The following is a 16311-nucleotide window of genomic DNA, read 5'->3' as shown; positions in this document are numbered from 1 at the left end:
AAATTATTTACTTTTAACCGCATGCCTTTCTTTATGTGGAGTCGCCCTATTTAACCTATTTTTGTTTTGTTTTGTTAAAGTGCCCCCATGCTGCGCTTTCAATTTAATGGCGGCGGCGCACCCTCGTTTACTTCATTTTAACAACTGGTGTAAGGTCACTTTCGGTTGCTCCGTTCCTAGTGGTACATCTGTATTGTAAAAACAACAAACACAGTAGGAAGCGGACCACCCACATGAAGAGAAATATAAGATGGCAACCTTCCGTCCTTTCCGAATGGTACACCGATACACCATGTTTCCTAGCAAGGTACAAGTAGAGAATTTGGATACTTGCCTCGTACACCGAATGGGCACTTCCTCTAATGGTAACAAGATGCTTTCTTCTTTCGTGATTTACGTGTACTTCCCCGCCAGTCCCAGGAGGCAGTCACTCTTGGGGACACCCACGTGTCGCTCCCTTATCCGCCCAGACTACAGGTCTCCAGCACCATGTTGTGCTTTCTGAGGCCCGTCTGTTAGCAAGGCACGTTAGGGTCATGCTTACAGAATCCAGCACAAGCAGATCAGCAACACTATATTCATGCTCGGAAAAGATAGCCAAACAGCAACAGGAGGACGTGCAGCGAACCGAACCGTCAAGAACTAGGTAAGAGCCAGTGACCGGAAAGTAAGTTAGGGGAGCCGGTTGGGTGGGAGTAGAACGTACTGTATGAATTTGATGAGAGATTGCTTTGGTCTAAAGTTATGGGGAGGCTCTTTAACTCAGGGAGACTTTCAGCAGGATAGGACGATAACTGTTTAGAAAATTCTTACGGGAATTTACGTTTGATGATACAACATAAAGTGTTGGCATACGAACTCTGAAATCAGCAACACACAAAGTGACATCAGTGAAGTGATAAACCTAATTAGAATAAAACTAAACCTCACTGAAAAAGATGAACGGCTAACAAAAATAAGTGGATCAGCACTGAAACTGTTGTGGATTTGGAAAAGTCTAGAATGTATTATTTTTAAACAGCGCATACAAAGCTCGAGAGCAACATAGCACATAGAAACACAACAAAGTGTAAAGATTCTTTGGCAGTGATGAGTGACATAGGTGTTTTCAAATTTCATATACAAGCGTGGGCACTGGACGTAGGCTTGCATTTCCTCATTTGTTTTCACTGCAGCTAAGAGCAGAGGCAAAGGCTCAACCCCTTTTATGACTTCAAAAGGATGTACAGCCAGTGGAAGACACTCCTTTCTTATGAAGCCATAAAAGGAGTTTGGCCTAACACTCCTTAACCTGGTTGTCCTTAAAGTTCAATAAATGCAGCAAATCAGTTCCAAATTGGCTCTTCGGTGTATGTCTGGACCGCGTCAACAAAAATTGATAGTGATCTCCAGTGATTTAAATGAGCCGGTAGGTGTCGGTGTTAAGTCACTGCTAATAAAGGGCAACATATGGGTTATGATGGATGCTTACTTGCCAAATAAATGCTGTGATGTAAAGTTGCATGCCTTGATAGAGTTGGAGTTGGCGAGTCAAGTGTAGGGTAACATGTCCATTCTTCGTGTTGTGAGGTTGGCAACGTTATTTTGTAGACTTTTTGACCTGTGCTTTACTAAACAATAGAAGCAGTCATTTAAAAAAGCACAATAAAACATGCATTTCTATAATTGTTCTTGTGCACAGTAAACCTTCAAGCTTTGCCTTACATCTTCTTGCTTCTTTTGAGAGTTTCAAGCATAGTTTTGCACTGATGTGGATGCTCGTATTAGTTGGTCTTTTGGAAGTTTCTTAATGGAGTATATTTTATTGTGCAGACATTTATACCGAACTATGTGCAGCTCATTGTTCTCTTTTTTTAGATCAAAGGTAACCTGCTACACCTCTGCAGCACAGAATATCATTGACAAACATGCTGGCTCATATGAATTATAGCAGATGTTTAATTTTATTTTTGTGAAGGGTGGTTTTCAAATATATCTGTTGTAATAGACTTCACTGTGTCAACAAGTCTTTTGCTAAAATTGCATTGGGTAGTACTAGGAAATGTTTGCATCTCCGAAGTTTTACCTGATTTTACCCTGTACCCACTCAATCTGCATGTCCTCACCCTAAGCAGTGCCTCTTCGCTGTCTGTCCCAGTATATCGCTTTGCCTGACTGTGTACTGTATTTTCCCCATGCATCTACCTTCTTTTACTCCCAGGTTATTATTCTCCCCTATGTTTCCATCGGCAGTGCATCTCCCTGTACTCTGTATTTACACATTACCACTCACTGTTTAATGCACACATTGGCTGTGCACCCCTCCTCTCTGCACTGCCACCAGGCTCCCCACCTTTACTTTTGACCGTACCTCTTCGAATGCTCTACTTTTATACTGCATGCTTTGGCTTTAATATGTCCCTCCTTATACAATACAAACATCTCTTGAGCATCCCCACCACATTTGCAGTGCGCCCTACACTCATCTACCCATTTGTGAAACAAGCGTACTGAAAATACGAACACATTGCTGTCCAATGTCTTCATGCCCATCCTGTCTTCATTCCCTCAGCTACTGTCTAAAGGCCTCCTAGAGTGGAGCAGCCCCCCTACCCTTTCTTACTTGGATTTTTTTCCGGTTGACCTTGATTTGATTGGTGCCCAGTACTCCCTTATTCCCCCTTGGATGAATAAAAGACTACATCAAGCACAACAATCGCTACAGGCCTTACTACACGTTTCTCATTTAACCAATCTCTAGAATCAGTAAATAAAAGTTGTTCAGTGGTGTCCTATTTCTATTCTACCTTCTTTTATTTTGTGATTCCTCTCCCGGAGAAATACGTTTGCGTGGTGTGGTCAGACCAGTCTTTAAGGGAGGAGGATTCAGAAGACTTGAGGGCTTTTGACCTGCCCATCAGCCTGAGCCTGCTAGACTTTGTGTATCAAGCTAATTTCAGGTAATTTAAGGTTCCAGGTCTGCCAAGTGCCATAGCATAACGCAGTGGCCTTTAAACGTTTTAATGCTGTGCCCCCTGTGAAAAATCAAATCTTCTATCACCCTCTCAATTTTTTCCACAATATTTCTGCTAAGTTGGCAAAGTTTAAATATGTTGAAACATTGCAGTTAAGCTCTGTTACCCATTTTTACACATACTCCCAGTCAGGATATAAATGACAAACATTGTTAGTGATGGCTCATCACAAGGTGACTGACTGACGCTCATGTTTTTAACACTTAAAACACAGCATGATGCTTCTCTTGGCCAGAGACTGGCACCCCCCCCCCCCCCGAGATCACTTAAGGCCCCCTAGTTTGAAGACCTTTGGCATAACAGGTTAAAAAACTCAAGGTGCTGCGCCATCAGCAGCTGTCTGACTGCAGTAATACTCGGAGTGCAGGCAGTGGCTGTAAGCCCAAGAGTCAAGCAGTGACTAGGTAGTGTTAGATACAAGTTTTAGACTTCTGGTAATGACACGGTTGCATGTGATTAGCCCCCATTATCACCCTCTGCTGTGACTTGAAGTGGCGGCCCGGCGCTCAAAGCTCCTGTTGACCATTTTATTTTTTGTAGTTAAAATCCAGAAACAGTGTGCTGAAGTTTTGTACGGCAGATTTGTGAAAGATCACTAAGCCACTTCTGTGCTCAATGATTACCGTGCTTTCAAGTAATTTTCCTTTTTCTACTCTAAGAAGGTAAAATCTGGCCAGTATTCCCGGGAAACCTATTATGATTTGTGTTAAATATAATGAAGGTCATGCTTGTTTACTTTATTTTTGTAGTGTTGTGTCACTTTAGCGTTTTCTCTAAGATGCCAATGTTTAAGGACTTGAGAATTTTTTTTAGGGCAGCACTTTCCCTGAGCTCTTATCCCCGTCTTATGCATTGTACCCGTTTACATAGCTTTTAGTTTGGTCTCATAATAATTGTATTTTTCACCATTTATAAATCTATTACTGGGTTTTCTAATAAAATTATGCCCAGATTTAAAACTGCACTTTTTTAAAATTTTATGCTGGTAAAGTATTTCAATTCCTGTAAAGAGCTGGTCGGTGCATCTTGCTTTGGGGAAAGCACCAGACTTTACAGAAGTTTATAGTACAGTTTTCTTCAACCCCCATGATTTGGATTGTCAAGAACTATTGGCTTTGCACCCAGGAAATTGTGCTGCATGGCTAAACCCTTATAAAGTTCAAAAGGCGAGAACTATTGGCTATCTTAATGCTTGGTTTTTTTTTTGCTGTATGTCACCATCTGGTAAAACATGGTGTTGAAGGACAGAAAAAAATGTTTTAAAAAACTGACCCACACACCAGGAAATAAAACTTCCAAGGTATGGGGATCATTTGTTTTTAATTTTTCAAAAATAAACTCATGATTTTGGGAGTTTGCTTTTGAAAAATAAAAATCTTTGCAAATGTTTGACAGACTGCTGTCCTCTTTGATGGAGCCAGTGTCAAACTTTTACAACACTGACAGGAACCACCGAGATGGCGGTTCCTGCCAATGTTAAGAGTTGTCTACGAGGCCAGCAGAGAACTCTAGACTTGTGGGACTGGATATCCCTCAGGGTAATGGAGTAAATTATTCTGTCACCCTGACAGACATTACTCTGTCAGCCCAAATATAAATCAGGCCATGAGACCTGATTAAAGCATTCAGGTCTTTTAGCACACTTTCACTTGCAAAACGTTAGGCAAAACATACCTGATCGGGTGAGGTTTAAAATGGCTCCGACAGCATTCTGCTGGACCCTTGGATCGTAGGATTTTGCAAGAGCCAGAAGTGCCACAATGGCTCCAGCCGATCCAATGGTGTCTTGGTTTGATTCTAGATAATGGAAAAAACTTAAGATTAGCACACCTAAGATTTCCATACATGCAGATAAACTCTAAAGCAGACTTAGCATTTAACAAAGGATCTTGTCAGAAGACTGACAAAAATATATCAAGAACTTATCGCTACCCAAAATGTAACACTAAGCAAATCTGCAGTTCAATGATACAAAATTATTGCTCTGAGATGGAATGCATTCTCGCCTCACCAGAATACACATACTTTATATATCACTCTAACAAAAAAATTATTTTAGCTCAAATTCATAGTATTGATGGCCCCAGTTGTATTCTCTTAAGCATCTTTAAGTTTTGACTGGCTTTCAATGCTCACAGGCTTTTGCTGCCCCATCTCCTCCCATTGCTGCCTCTCTCTTTCAGTCGGTCCCATTAATTTCCTCCTCGGTTTTTATCTTCACCATGAACTCCCGCACACCCTAATGTAAACTAATTTTTCATTTGCCTAAAAATGTTTTTATAGTCTTGCTATCTGTTTGTTTCTATTCCAAACTCCAATTCCAATGCTTCTCATCATGGTCAAAAATACTAGCCCTTTATGCATTTTCACAGGAAAAAAAAGACTTTCGGTTACCTTCCTTCAAGTTGTGATGTGAACCATGATTCTTGAAAATGTTGGGAAACCTTGAACTTTTCACAGAAATGCATTGGACTGGGTCGTTATTCTGGACAGTGACAACGGCCAGTTTTTACTTTAAAGAATGATATGGTGCACTGAAGGCTAGAAACAGTAGCTCTCCAATAAAAAAAGCACTAGCACAGTCAATTAGTCTCCAGAAGCAGTGGTTTTTCTAATACTTGTTTGCAACTGCATGCAAAGCATGTGTCAAGGCACATGTGCATAAAAGTCTGGCAATCTTTGATTAGGTTTCATAAAAAAATGTATCTCAATCCAAGATGGCCTCCATGCGTCAAGACATGTGAACGAGTATGCGTCATGACGCACTTGATTTTTTAAAAATGTACTGTTCCAAGATGAATGACACCTGTCTTGGATCGGTAAATAAAAACAAACATTGGCAAATGTCTTAACTATTGGCATTGCCAATGCTGTGCAGCATCAGCAGAAAAAACAAACAACAACAAAAAAACAAAGAGAAAAAGGCACAATGATGCAGCTGTCAACAGAGTCCATTCCATCAGCAGAAAACTGGATACTACGAAACGGAGTGCAAGTCAAATGACGCGGCTTGGCCCGAAGGCTGCGAACGATGTATTTTAAATCGAAGATAGCGTGTTTTCCTATTTTTTTGAAATACGGTGGATGGTGAAAGGCATACAAAACAATACCAACGAGGGTACAGTGTGTTGTGCACCAAGAGGATCCCAAAGAACTGTGTTGGACCGGAGCGCTGCAAACCATGTCCGAACCCAATGGCGGAAAGAAAACAATCTAACAATAAGTCGATGCCCATGTGCACTATCACTAAAAAGAGGAGTCACCTTACCTCGTGACTGGAAAAGACTTCTTCGAATAAAAACAACTTGCAAACATCCAGACCCAACACTAGATGGCAGGACTATGCAAAGCATGTGTATCTACCGTACACATGCCTCGAACACTGATTTCTTCATCGACGGTGGTGACTTTGCCGACAATAGTGTCTTCAACGACGGTGGTAGAGTCATCGACAGGAACGTCAACAACGCTGTCAATGGGAGTGCAGTCGTCGAGGCGAGAAGGATCTTCGGTGTCTACAGCATTGGGGCTTGGCTCGTTGATGATGAGGTTGTCGTCAAGAAAGATGAGGCAGTCGAGAAGGTGGAGACAGTGGTAGTAGAGGAGGTGGTGTTCTTCGTCATTGAAGGAATCAATAACGATTTTCTCATAGATGGTAACACACTCGTTGACAATCTCTCTGTCAACGGTACAGAAGATAGCTTCTTAAAGGTGTGAATGACCAGAGGAGAGGTGTAGGGGGCTCAGACTTTAATTTTGAAGGTGTTTCTGAGGAAAACGTTGATGATTTCTTCTTTCCCATTGAGGAATTCTCATGAGCTCATTTTGAGGGGCTGCATTCCTTCTCGGAGCCTTTAGAGGACATTTTATAGTATTTCTTAGATGGCTCCAGAGGGGAAACAGTCATAACAATGCATGGCTTACATCGCATGCCTTTACAATGTGGTCTTTACAACGACCGCGTTGTTACAATTTGAACCACTACATCGCGATTTAGAATCCAACACCTTCCCTGCTGTTGCACAAACTGGAGTATTACTAGTAAATTATACTATTCTTAAGTCCAGTGCGCCCCCTACAGCAAGTCATTGAAATGACTTGCGATGTAATAGTTTGCGTTGTAACAACGCGGTCGTTGTAACGACCGCGTTGTCAAGGCATGTGATGTAACGCATGCGAAGTAACAGTATATATTCGCTCCAGGGAGAAGTGAGTATGGGAGACTCTGACTTTCTCTCTTTATAGTGATCTTCTAGAGGAAGAAGAAGATTCCTCCCCATCACTATCTGACACGGGTTCTTTTCTGGTCTTCAGCTTTTAAAGCCATAACAGCAGCCTCCTCTCACAGTCTTTATGTGTTTTAGTGGAAAATGTACGACATTCCTTACTTCCTTTTGCTTTATGCGATGGGTACATGCAATAATTGCAGTTCTGATTAGGGTCATCGGAGTGAAGCCTCTTTTTACCTCAGGTAGCACAGGACCCGAATAGGCCCTTTTTTGCTTTCCCTGACATGGTGAAGTGAGATTTGAGGAAGAACAAATACAGAAGGATATTAATATAGCTGAAGAGATATAACCTTCAAATTCTCTGTAGAACAAGTCTGGAACAGGAAAACTAAGCAGATCTCCATGGAGACACCCCAACACAATGTGTGGTAGAAAATCTGATGAACTGGAGCTTCTCACAGCAGTGGTCTAGAGGGTGATACAATACGATTGGTCAAGACGTAAGATTGGTCTCTTTTTTAAAGAATGACTATGATAGGTTACTAAACTAAGGGACCTAGGTCTTTTCAAGTCTATACCTATCATTGCATTGCTTTCCTAAGGTACTGTAGGACTCCCATCTCGATGACGAGGAATGATTCAAGCATGTAAATCTATGAAAGTTCCAATACTGGAGCAAGTCCACATTTTCCTGCTTAGATGCCAAGTGTCCTTGCATGGTTGGTGTACCAAATAAATACACCCATTGTCCTTTTTGCTTCAGCTGTTGCCCGCAGAGCATGCTGGTCACCATTTGGATATTCAGTATTTTTCATCAGAAGGATGAGTGAAATCCTCTCCCACAATGGAGTCCTTGGTTGCCTTCTCTGCTTCGATTGTGTCTCCAGTGCAGACTATTTCCTCATCAGAGACAGCTATTGCTGTTAATGGTCCAGACACATCTTGCTGGTTGTTGTCACTTGTCATACAGTTCCTACGAATTAAGAAGGACTGTGTATCCAGACAACATAACAAGATAACATAACTGTCAGAATATGGGGACTGACTCAACACGTATCATCAGTGTGTTGGCCTAATTCCTAGCTAGCTCACAGTGCCCCATCTGAATCCCTAACCTTCCAGGGTATAAGATGGTATCTGCAGATTCAGAACATGACCAGTCAAATTACCCAAGGAAATCATGGAAACAAATCTACCATTTCATTGTACTTGGGCATGGGAGACACAAGAAAGATACACATTCCATTTTCAAACATTTCTTGAAACAATTGTATTCTTGTGTAAAATGCATGCGCTGCAGTTTTTAATAGGATGAAACAAAGCATTGCAATCAGCATTACAAGAATGGTGAAAATATTATAACATTGTTGTGTGATTATATGAATATATAATTATATTTCTACTTATACTCCTGTTAATACTACCTACACTAGCAAGAGAATAGGGGGAGTACACTCTGCCAGATCTCTTGGGACAATCTAACCGTATACTTCTGTATGATGTATCAGGAACCGATCTGGTGTAGAGCAGGCTATCATACTTTGCAGGATGAAGGTTAGAATCAGCAGGACTCCATCTCAGTCACAGTGCACAGCATTCCAGATAATCCAAGCCAAAGTGCTCCTCTGCAAAATTTGGCTCTGAGGCGTTTTATATAATAAAAGCACTGTTCCAATAGCAGAGTGTCAAAGGTGCAATGCTAATGTGCTGGTTTGTCTTGAGACTTAGAGCTATCTCTAACCAGACAACCACATCATTGCATTGAATATTCCTAGCCTTGGACAGAGTGTACAGGGAGCATGAGAAAATGCTTAATAAGAAATGTGCTGCATGCAGAATAATTTCTAAGTATATCACCATGTCAGTGCAAGACATGTAAAAAGTCTATTAGGAAAAGATGCCAAGTTTAAATGTGTAGCTAAATTGGAGACTTGTGGGTGGGCCCTGTTGAACTTTATAACACTCCCATCCTTTGTTGTTGCAGTGAGTGCTCTTCTAAAGCTAAATGCTCTGCTCTTTCCAACATTGTGCTCCTTCCCCTTGTTAATGAGGACGTGTTTATTGTGGTGCAAAGTTATCTATATTGGCATCCAAACAGAATGTCGAAATTGTCTTTAAAATGTAAAGTAGTCTCCAGACATCACAGGAAGTACAGCACTCATTTCTAAGAGCACCAGGTTTATGATCTCGTGAGAGGGGGTGCGGATTCAGCGCACTTTAAAAAAGTTTAGTTGGGTATGAACGACTTCCTTATTTTGAAATGTTGACCAATGGCACACTTAAGGCGACTTTAGTAGGAAGCCAAAGTATATTTTTTTAAATCTTAAACATCCTAAAAGCATGTCCGTATTCTGTACACTGGCTTTGGCGCAGCAATTTGATACACTTAAATGGCAGCAAGAGTCCATGGCCTCAAGAACTAGGCCACAGACTCAATAAACCTAAGAAGAGACCCATAGACCATGGTCTAGTTCCGAAGCCATGGACTTGAAAGCGATCCTGAGGACTTTAGCACTGGGGTGGGCAGGCGGTTCCTCTGAGGGTCCCTGCACTTTGGCCTGTGGATCAGAGTGTACTTAACCTGCCCTAATATGTGGCCTTTAGGTCTTTATCTTTTATTTTTAGGCCGAGGGGAGGACCATGCTCACATCCTTTAATGGTGGTCGCAAAGAACAATTGTTTTTTTCTCTTGCAGCCAGTCAAACATAGGGGCAGATTTACGTTCCCTGGCGCATCCCTGAAAATCAGCAGGGATGCGCCAGGGAAGATGCGTCACGCAAGTTTGCCCATGCGCCACCGCAGATGCGCCGCATTAACAATGCGGTGCGTGACGCATCTGCCGGCGTAAGGTTGGCGCAGTGTTGAAGTTGTGTCGCAAGCGCAACGCAACTCCAGCACTGTTCCAACCTGCCCTATCCCTAACATGGTGCATCACGCCTTACGTCTGCTTGAAGCAGGCGTAAGGATTTGACGCACCAGTGTCGGAAAAGTGACTGCGTGAAATCTTGTAGATTTCACTGCGTCACTTTTCCGAGGCGTTCCTGTGCCGGAATGCCCCCCCACTGCGCCGGAACGCCCACATGAAACCTGATGCAGGTTTCATGTGGCGCAGGGCTTTACATCGTGACGCATCTCCCTAGATGCGTCACGTTGTAGATGGGGCGCAACGTGGCGCATGGTTTACGCCGCCGCTGCATCACAAAAGTGACGCAACGGCGGCGCAAAAGTGACGCAAGGGCATTGTAAATCTGCCCCATAGTTGTTAGGTCCGCGGTCTCGGATTTGTGTTTACGGACCCAAAGAGATCAATGAGAGCCTAAAGCTCGCTTGACATTCTTTTTTATTTTTTATTTCCTTGACAGTCCCGGGACCAAGTATACAAATCTCTGCAGTCTGCAGACTAAAACTGCTAAGATATACGTGTGTAGTAACCCTTTAAAACTCAGTCAAGATCTTTTTTTAAATACATATCTATAGTTCTACTATCAAGTTAAGGTTTGTACATATCTGTTCAGTGGTTTTTGCAGTATGCACAAGCAAACTTTCCTATAGGAGCTTAAATGGGAAAACACTTCTTTTATACCCCCCTTAACTTTTTCCCCCTACACAGAACTACACAAAGATTGAGATGTCTAATCTTGGATCACTGTGCTTTCCATTTGACAAATTTGGTGCAGATCCATCCCCGGGAGCAAAACTTATAGGCAAATCAAAAAATGCATCTTCAAAGGAAAGTGCCTCTGAACCGTAACTACACAGTGGTGACTGCCTCTGCCACTATATAATATATAGTGGCATTGCCCTGCGAACAAACTCTGTAGTTCACGGCCAAAGGCCATGCGCAGCAGAGGTTGGAGATAAGTGCATTATTAAAAATAAATAACATTGAAATTCACTGAAAAAACACACAGTCAAAAACTGAGTTATGGTTCTGGCTCGAAAGAGGAAAGACACTGAAGCTTTCATATTATGGTTAATAATGTACACAACACAAGCAATAATCTGCTCTACCTGCCATGTTCAAAACACCCATTTGCCAACAGTACTGAAACAAAGAAAAGAGCTGTCATGAGAACAACACGGTGGGTGGTGTGTACTGCGTGCATTGGTGATCAGTGTTTTTCCACATTTCAGCATAAACCATTTTACGGTGATTTTATACTTAAATGCATTTAGCCTGCAGACATGCCTACTAGTTTAGCAGAGGTTGCAGTATTTCTTGCAGAGCAACACTTCAAAACATAATGAGTAACCAGACAAACCGTAATCTGTTACTCGCACTGCCTTGTGTGCTTAGCAAGATTCGACACTGATTTGTATTCAAAGTCAAACATTAACCTGCAGGGCGCGCTCGCATTTGTGCCATTCCGATTTCTGTACTGAGGCAGATTGTGGCTAAGGTGACTGTGGAAAAGCTTTAAACTAACTCCTGGCAGATTACTGTTTCCCGGAATAACGAATTTATATTCTTCCTTGTTTATGGGCGTAGTATGCACAGTTTCATATCCAAAGGACAAGTTGTGGATGCTTCCCTCTAGTACTGCAGCAAGTCCCATGTGCAGGTAGCATTTTCCTGTGTTACTGCAGTTTGAGGGTGCCTGATGTCTGAAAGAGGTAGCGAAGTGTGTCCATTTAGCCTGAAGTGGGTAGATATGTGCCCTACTGAGTCTCTCATTTGGGAGCAGGATAACACCTTACCAGTGTTGCCTGTGCATCTGTATGAACAGTGCCCAGTTAAGCCCGGTGGAGGCCCCTAGGCAGTCGAAATCTCAAGGCCCCCCTCGCAAATTATCTTCTAATACGTTTTTAATTTAGGAGATGACCATCACTCCTCTACATCACACGTCCGTAGTGTTCACCAGATTTTTTACAAACTGACAGCTGTCAAAACATAAGGTTTTAAGAGACAAAGGGGCATATTTACAAGGATTTAACACCACAAGAACGTCACTTTTCAGTTGTTCTGGTGGCATTAACTCCTTCGCCTTATTTACAAGGCGGCGTTAAGCCAATTAACGTGGCTTAACGCCGCCTTGTAAATAATTCCCCTATTCACGCAGCACTTAGCGTGAAAGGGGAGTGCAATGGGTGTTGCAGTGGGCAGTCCGCCATCAACATCCATTGCTTTTTGATGCTGCGTCATATTTACAAGGTATGGGGCAGCTCCCAAAATACTGACAGGGAATACCCGGTCTTAAACAGGCGATACGAGGAGGAATGTTTTATTTCTCCTCGTATTTTGCTCTTTCCACGTGTGCTGCATTCTGCAGCACAGATAGATAGAGCAAGTAGCCTGAAAAGATTGTTTATGTGCAGGAATGTGTCCTTTCATGCACATAAACAATTGCCCCTGCAGCTCAGCACCCTAGGAAAATGACGCTGAGGGGCCTGCGCTGGCGCTACTCAGCTTTTTTAGCGCCAGTGCTAAGGGTAACGCAGGGGTGCACCGAATTCTTGTGAATACCACGCATCCCTGCGTTTTGAAACTGTTAGAGAGCGCAGCATTACCAATTTTGGCGTAACACCGCGCTCCACCAGTTTTCTTGTAAATATGCCCCAAACTGTTATGTGAATCTGATGCAATGTATCTGGTTTATGTACTTTAGGTTGTTAATGGGTACATTACATTAATACTGAATTTTCTCTACAGTCTTTAATGTCGAGTTTTCGTTTCTTTGAGTTGATTTATTTTTAGGTCTCACCTGAGCCAGCGCATGCGCTGCCCTGGCGAGACTTTTAGTAAGTGGGCTTTAAAAAGCTTACCACACGCTTTTTTTTGTGGCCTAAAGCTTGCGGTTACGCGCACAGTTACGCGCAGAGGTGCCATCTGGCTTTCCTTCTCATCATGGCTCATTAAGTGCATCGCTTGCCACTCGCCAGAGGTGTTTGCTTTCTTTTTTTTTTACTTTTAGCGCGAGGCGCGCGCACGCACGCACCACTCGCGTGCTTGTTTTCTTTTTGTCCACTCTCCCGCTTTCCTTTAATTTCTCTTGTTTTAGGACTTGTGCCCTGCTTACTACTATTCTTATGAGGGTTTAGAGAGTACTTGTTTCGTATAATTTATATTATTCTTGTACTCTTAAGTCCTTATGTTATGTAACTTGTTCTATTGTAAAGCGCTCTGACACCTTCAGGTAGAGTTCGCGCTACATGAAAACGCATAAATAAATGTCCTGATGTGAAGAGACGAGCAGAATGCCCAGTCCTCGAACTAGTGAGCTCGTACGTAGCTTCTCAACTTCCTCGCATTTACACTGTCAAGCAGAAACACTATTAAAATAAACAATGTCCTTCAAAATAATTGTGTCAAATAGACAGCCTCTCAACTTTCTCGAATTTAGACGGCATCACAATAATACTGATAAAACGAAAATAATCCAGCACGAAAAATTCCTCCCCACTCGTCTGTCACGCAAAGCTTGAAGTTTAACCTACAGCGCATTAACTAACATGACAACCCATCAACTGTAACTTACACGGTTCATCTGTGAATCAGTCTAATGTCCGTTGTTGGTCGTTTAACTAGTGACATTAACCCCCAATGTTAGAGCTTCCGGATCACAAAACAACCAATACTGTCTATGAACTTTCTCTGTGAGCAGTCTGTGTGTGGAGAAATACTACTGAGGCGTAAAGTGACCTAGGATTGGAGCACATTTGTCACCTCAGCTAAGCCAATTAAATTGCTCTTCATAGAATGCCAAAAGAGGTGATTGGTTCTGGATCCTATTCTCCTCCAACAGTTGCTTGGTGCTGTCCAATTTTGTTGTGGTCTGTGTCTTTTTTCGTCGCGGGGGGCCCTATGATAGGAGTTATTAGCGTACTGGACGGTATTCTGGATCTTAAAGTAGGGGGAGTGGTTGTTGGTAGCGGTTTAAACTAGTCTGATCCGCGGTGGTCAGCGAGAGCGAGGGTTGTGCCAGGTCACTCTTTCTCAGCGCGGTCTCAAACCAGGTCTGTTCAGTACTCGCTAGCGGTCCGCAGCATTTGGAACTGGAGGTTTAGAGGGCACGGCGGTTTGTGCGCACGCACTTGAGACATATTTTGTATTTTTATAGCGCTTACTACACCTGATGAGGCGTCAAAGCGTTTTATATTAGAAGAGGTTGCCAATTGTGTCCCTGTCAAGTGGGTAGGCTGCTCCAAATAATAGCAGTCTAATAGGTAACAAATACTTCTCAATACGTGAAAATCAACAGAAATGACCCCATAGTTTCATTTTAATTTTCCTTATATATGTCCATGTTTTATCATGAAATGATTTTCTGTGTTGATTTAAGTCTAGAATCCAGTTTAGGATTTTCTCTTAACACCTCATCATTGGGTGCTGTAAAATCAATACTGCCAAATCGTGGAACACAGCTTTTCACCAGTGTAGTCTTATACAATCATTGGCAAAACTAATAAGTTTTGCTTAACGCTGTGGCAATCTGGTGGGAGTGGAGAACAGGATAATAAAAAAAAAAGCATTTACAATGCAATAGGTCTCGCAATAACAAGATTTTGACCTATTGGCATTGCAAATAGCAATGCTTTTTATAATATTAAAAGGTATTGTCATTTACAATACCAATAAGTCAAACTGTAGCAAGAGCAAGACCTATTGTATTGTAGAGCACAATGTCCATGAAATGGGCACCACGCTCAACAATAAAGTAGAAACAAGCATTGGCATAGCCAATAGGTCTCGCCTTTCGGACCTTATAAGTATTTAGTTATGCAGCACAATATCCTTACTGCAACAACATTAACTGTTGCATGGCTAAACACTTATAAGGTCCCAAAGGCGAGACCTATTGGCTATGCCAATGCTGGTTTTCTATCTTTTGGACACAATTTAAGAAAGCTTGATTGTAATTTTCTTTCAAGATCAAATTATTATTATTTTGATACGTTGTTGCGGGGCCCCTAAAAAAAGTGAGGCCCATAGGCCGATGCCTACTTTGCCTATTTGGTAATCCAGAATTGTGGGTGAGTCCCAGGGATTACTGTGAGGAAGCAATATTCATAGTGGGGTTGTATGTATCCGCATAATATTTTCTAGCTACTCCTCGTGCCAAGCCCCTGGATCACCGGCTCTTTAAGAGAATGGCTTGATGAATGGCACACAGCATTTTATAAGTAGGTCATGTACTTGGACTTGTCCACCTGTTCATAATGTCATGGGATGGTGAAGCAATGCATGTTCAGGACAATTCGCGATCTTTCACTTTTGTTGAATTTCTTCTCAGCAGTCGGTAACAGATCTCAGACTGAAGAGTGTTTTGTTTTTAGGCCTAACAGAGTTAGGCAAGCAGTGATAACATAATGGCTAATTCAATATCTATATTTTAGATACAGGTGTTGCAATCTACAGACTACAGGATACCAGTATATTGAAGCATAAATTGCGCCACCTGAAAATGAATGTATAATTTATTGCTTAAGGCCATTCTGTTCCACTCCATGCCTACCCACTAAACTTAGTACGGTATACTACGCTCTATAAATACATTCATAAATGTCAAATATTGTTTATTTTGATTAATACAAAACACATAAACACATGTACAATAACCAGTTACAAATAAACCCTCTACAAATACGGAAATCCTTAAAATACTTTCGAAACTTAAAAACCAATGAAGTTTTACACCTGCTATCTACATTCATTGGATTTTTATATTCATTAAGTTTATCACTATGAGTGAACATTCCAAGAATAGTTTTCCTGCATTCTAAAGTATTCAGGGGCAGATTTACAACTTCTGGCGCATCTCTGCAAATCAGCACGGATGCGCCAGGACAGATGCGTCACGTAATCCCCGCTTGCGCCACCACGGATGCGTCGCATTTACAATGCGGCGCACCATGGTGCAAGGAGAGGAAGATGCGTGACGCATCTTGTGGCGTACGGGTGGCGCATTGCTGGAGTCGCGTTGCAAGCGCGATGCAACTCCTGCAATGCACAGGGGCCGCCCATACTTAACATGGTGCGTCACTCCATACGCCTGCTTGAAGCAGGCGTAAGGATTTGAAGCAGCAGCGTCGTAAAACTGACTCAGTGGCGTCAGTTTTACAGGGCTTTC

At 42.2% G+C, this 16311-nt stretch overlaps 1 protein-coding gene across 5 annotated transcripts in view; it reads right to left on the bottom strand.

The window, feature by feature from the left end:
- The window catches only part of LOC146820739 (uncharacterized), a 669677-nt gene that overhangs the window by 349130 nt on the left and 304236 nt on the right, over positions 1–16311 (bottom strand). For all 5 annotated transcript variants that reach the window (XM_085611515.1, XM_085611516.1, XM_085611512.1 and 2 more), the window contains exon 5: positions 4689–4811. In XM_085611515.1, the coding sequence (XP_085467641.1) occupies positions 4689–4811 (123 nt within the window). The remainder of the gene's footprint in view (positions 1–4688; positions 4812–16311) is intronic.

This window comes from Triturus cristatus, chromosome 6 (assembly GCF_964204655.1).
Source record: "Triturus cristatus chromosome 6, aTriCri1.1, whole genome shotgun sequence".
In the NCBI taxonomy this organism is placed as follows: domain Eukaryota; kingdom Metazoa; phylum Chordata; class Amphibia; order Caudata; family Salamandridae; genus Triturus; species Triturus cristatus.
Note: the sequence above shows the minus strand (reverse complement) of the source record. Positions and strands in the feature narration are given on the sequence as shown.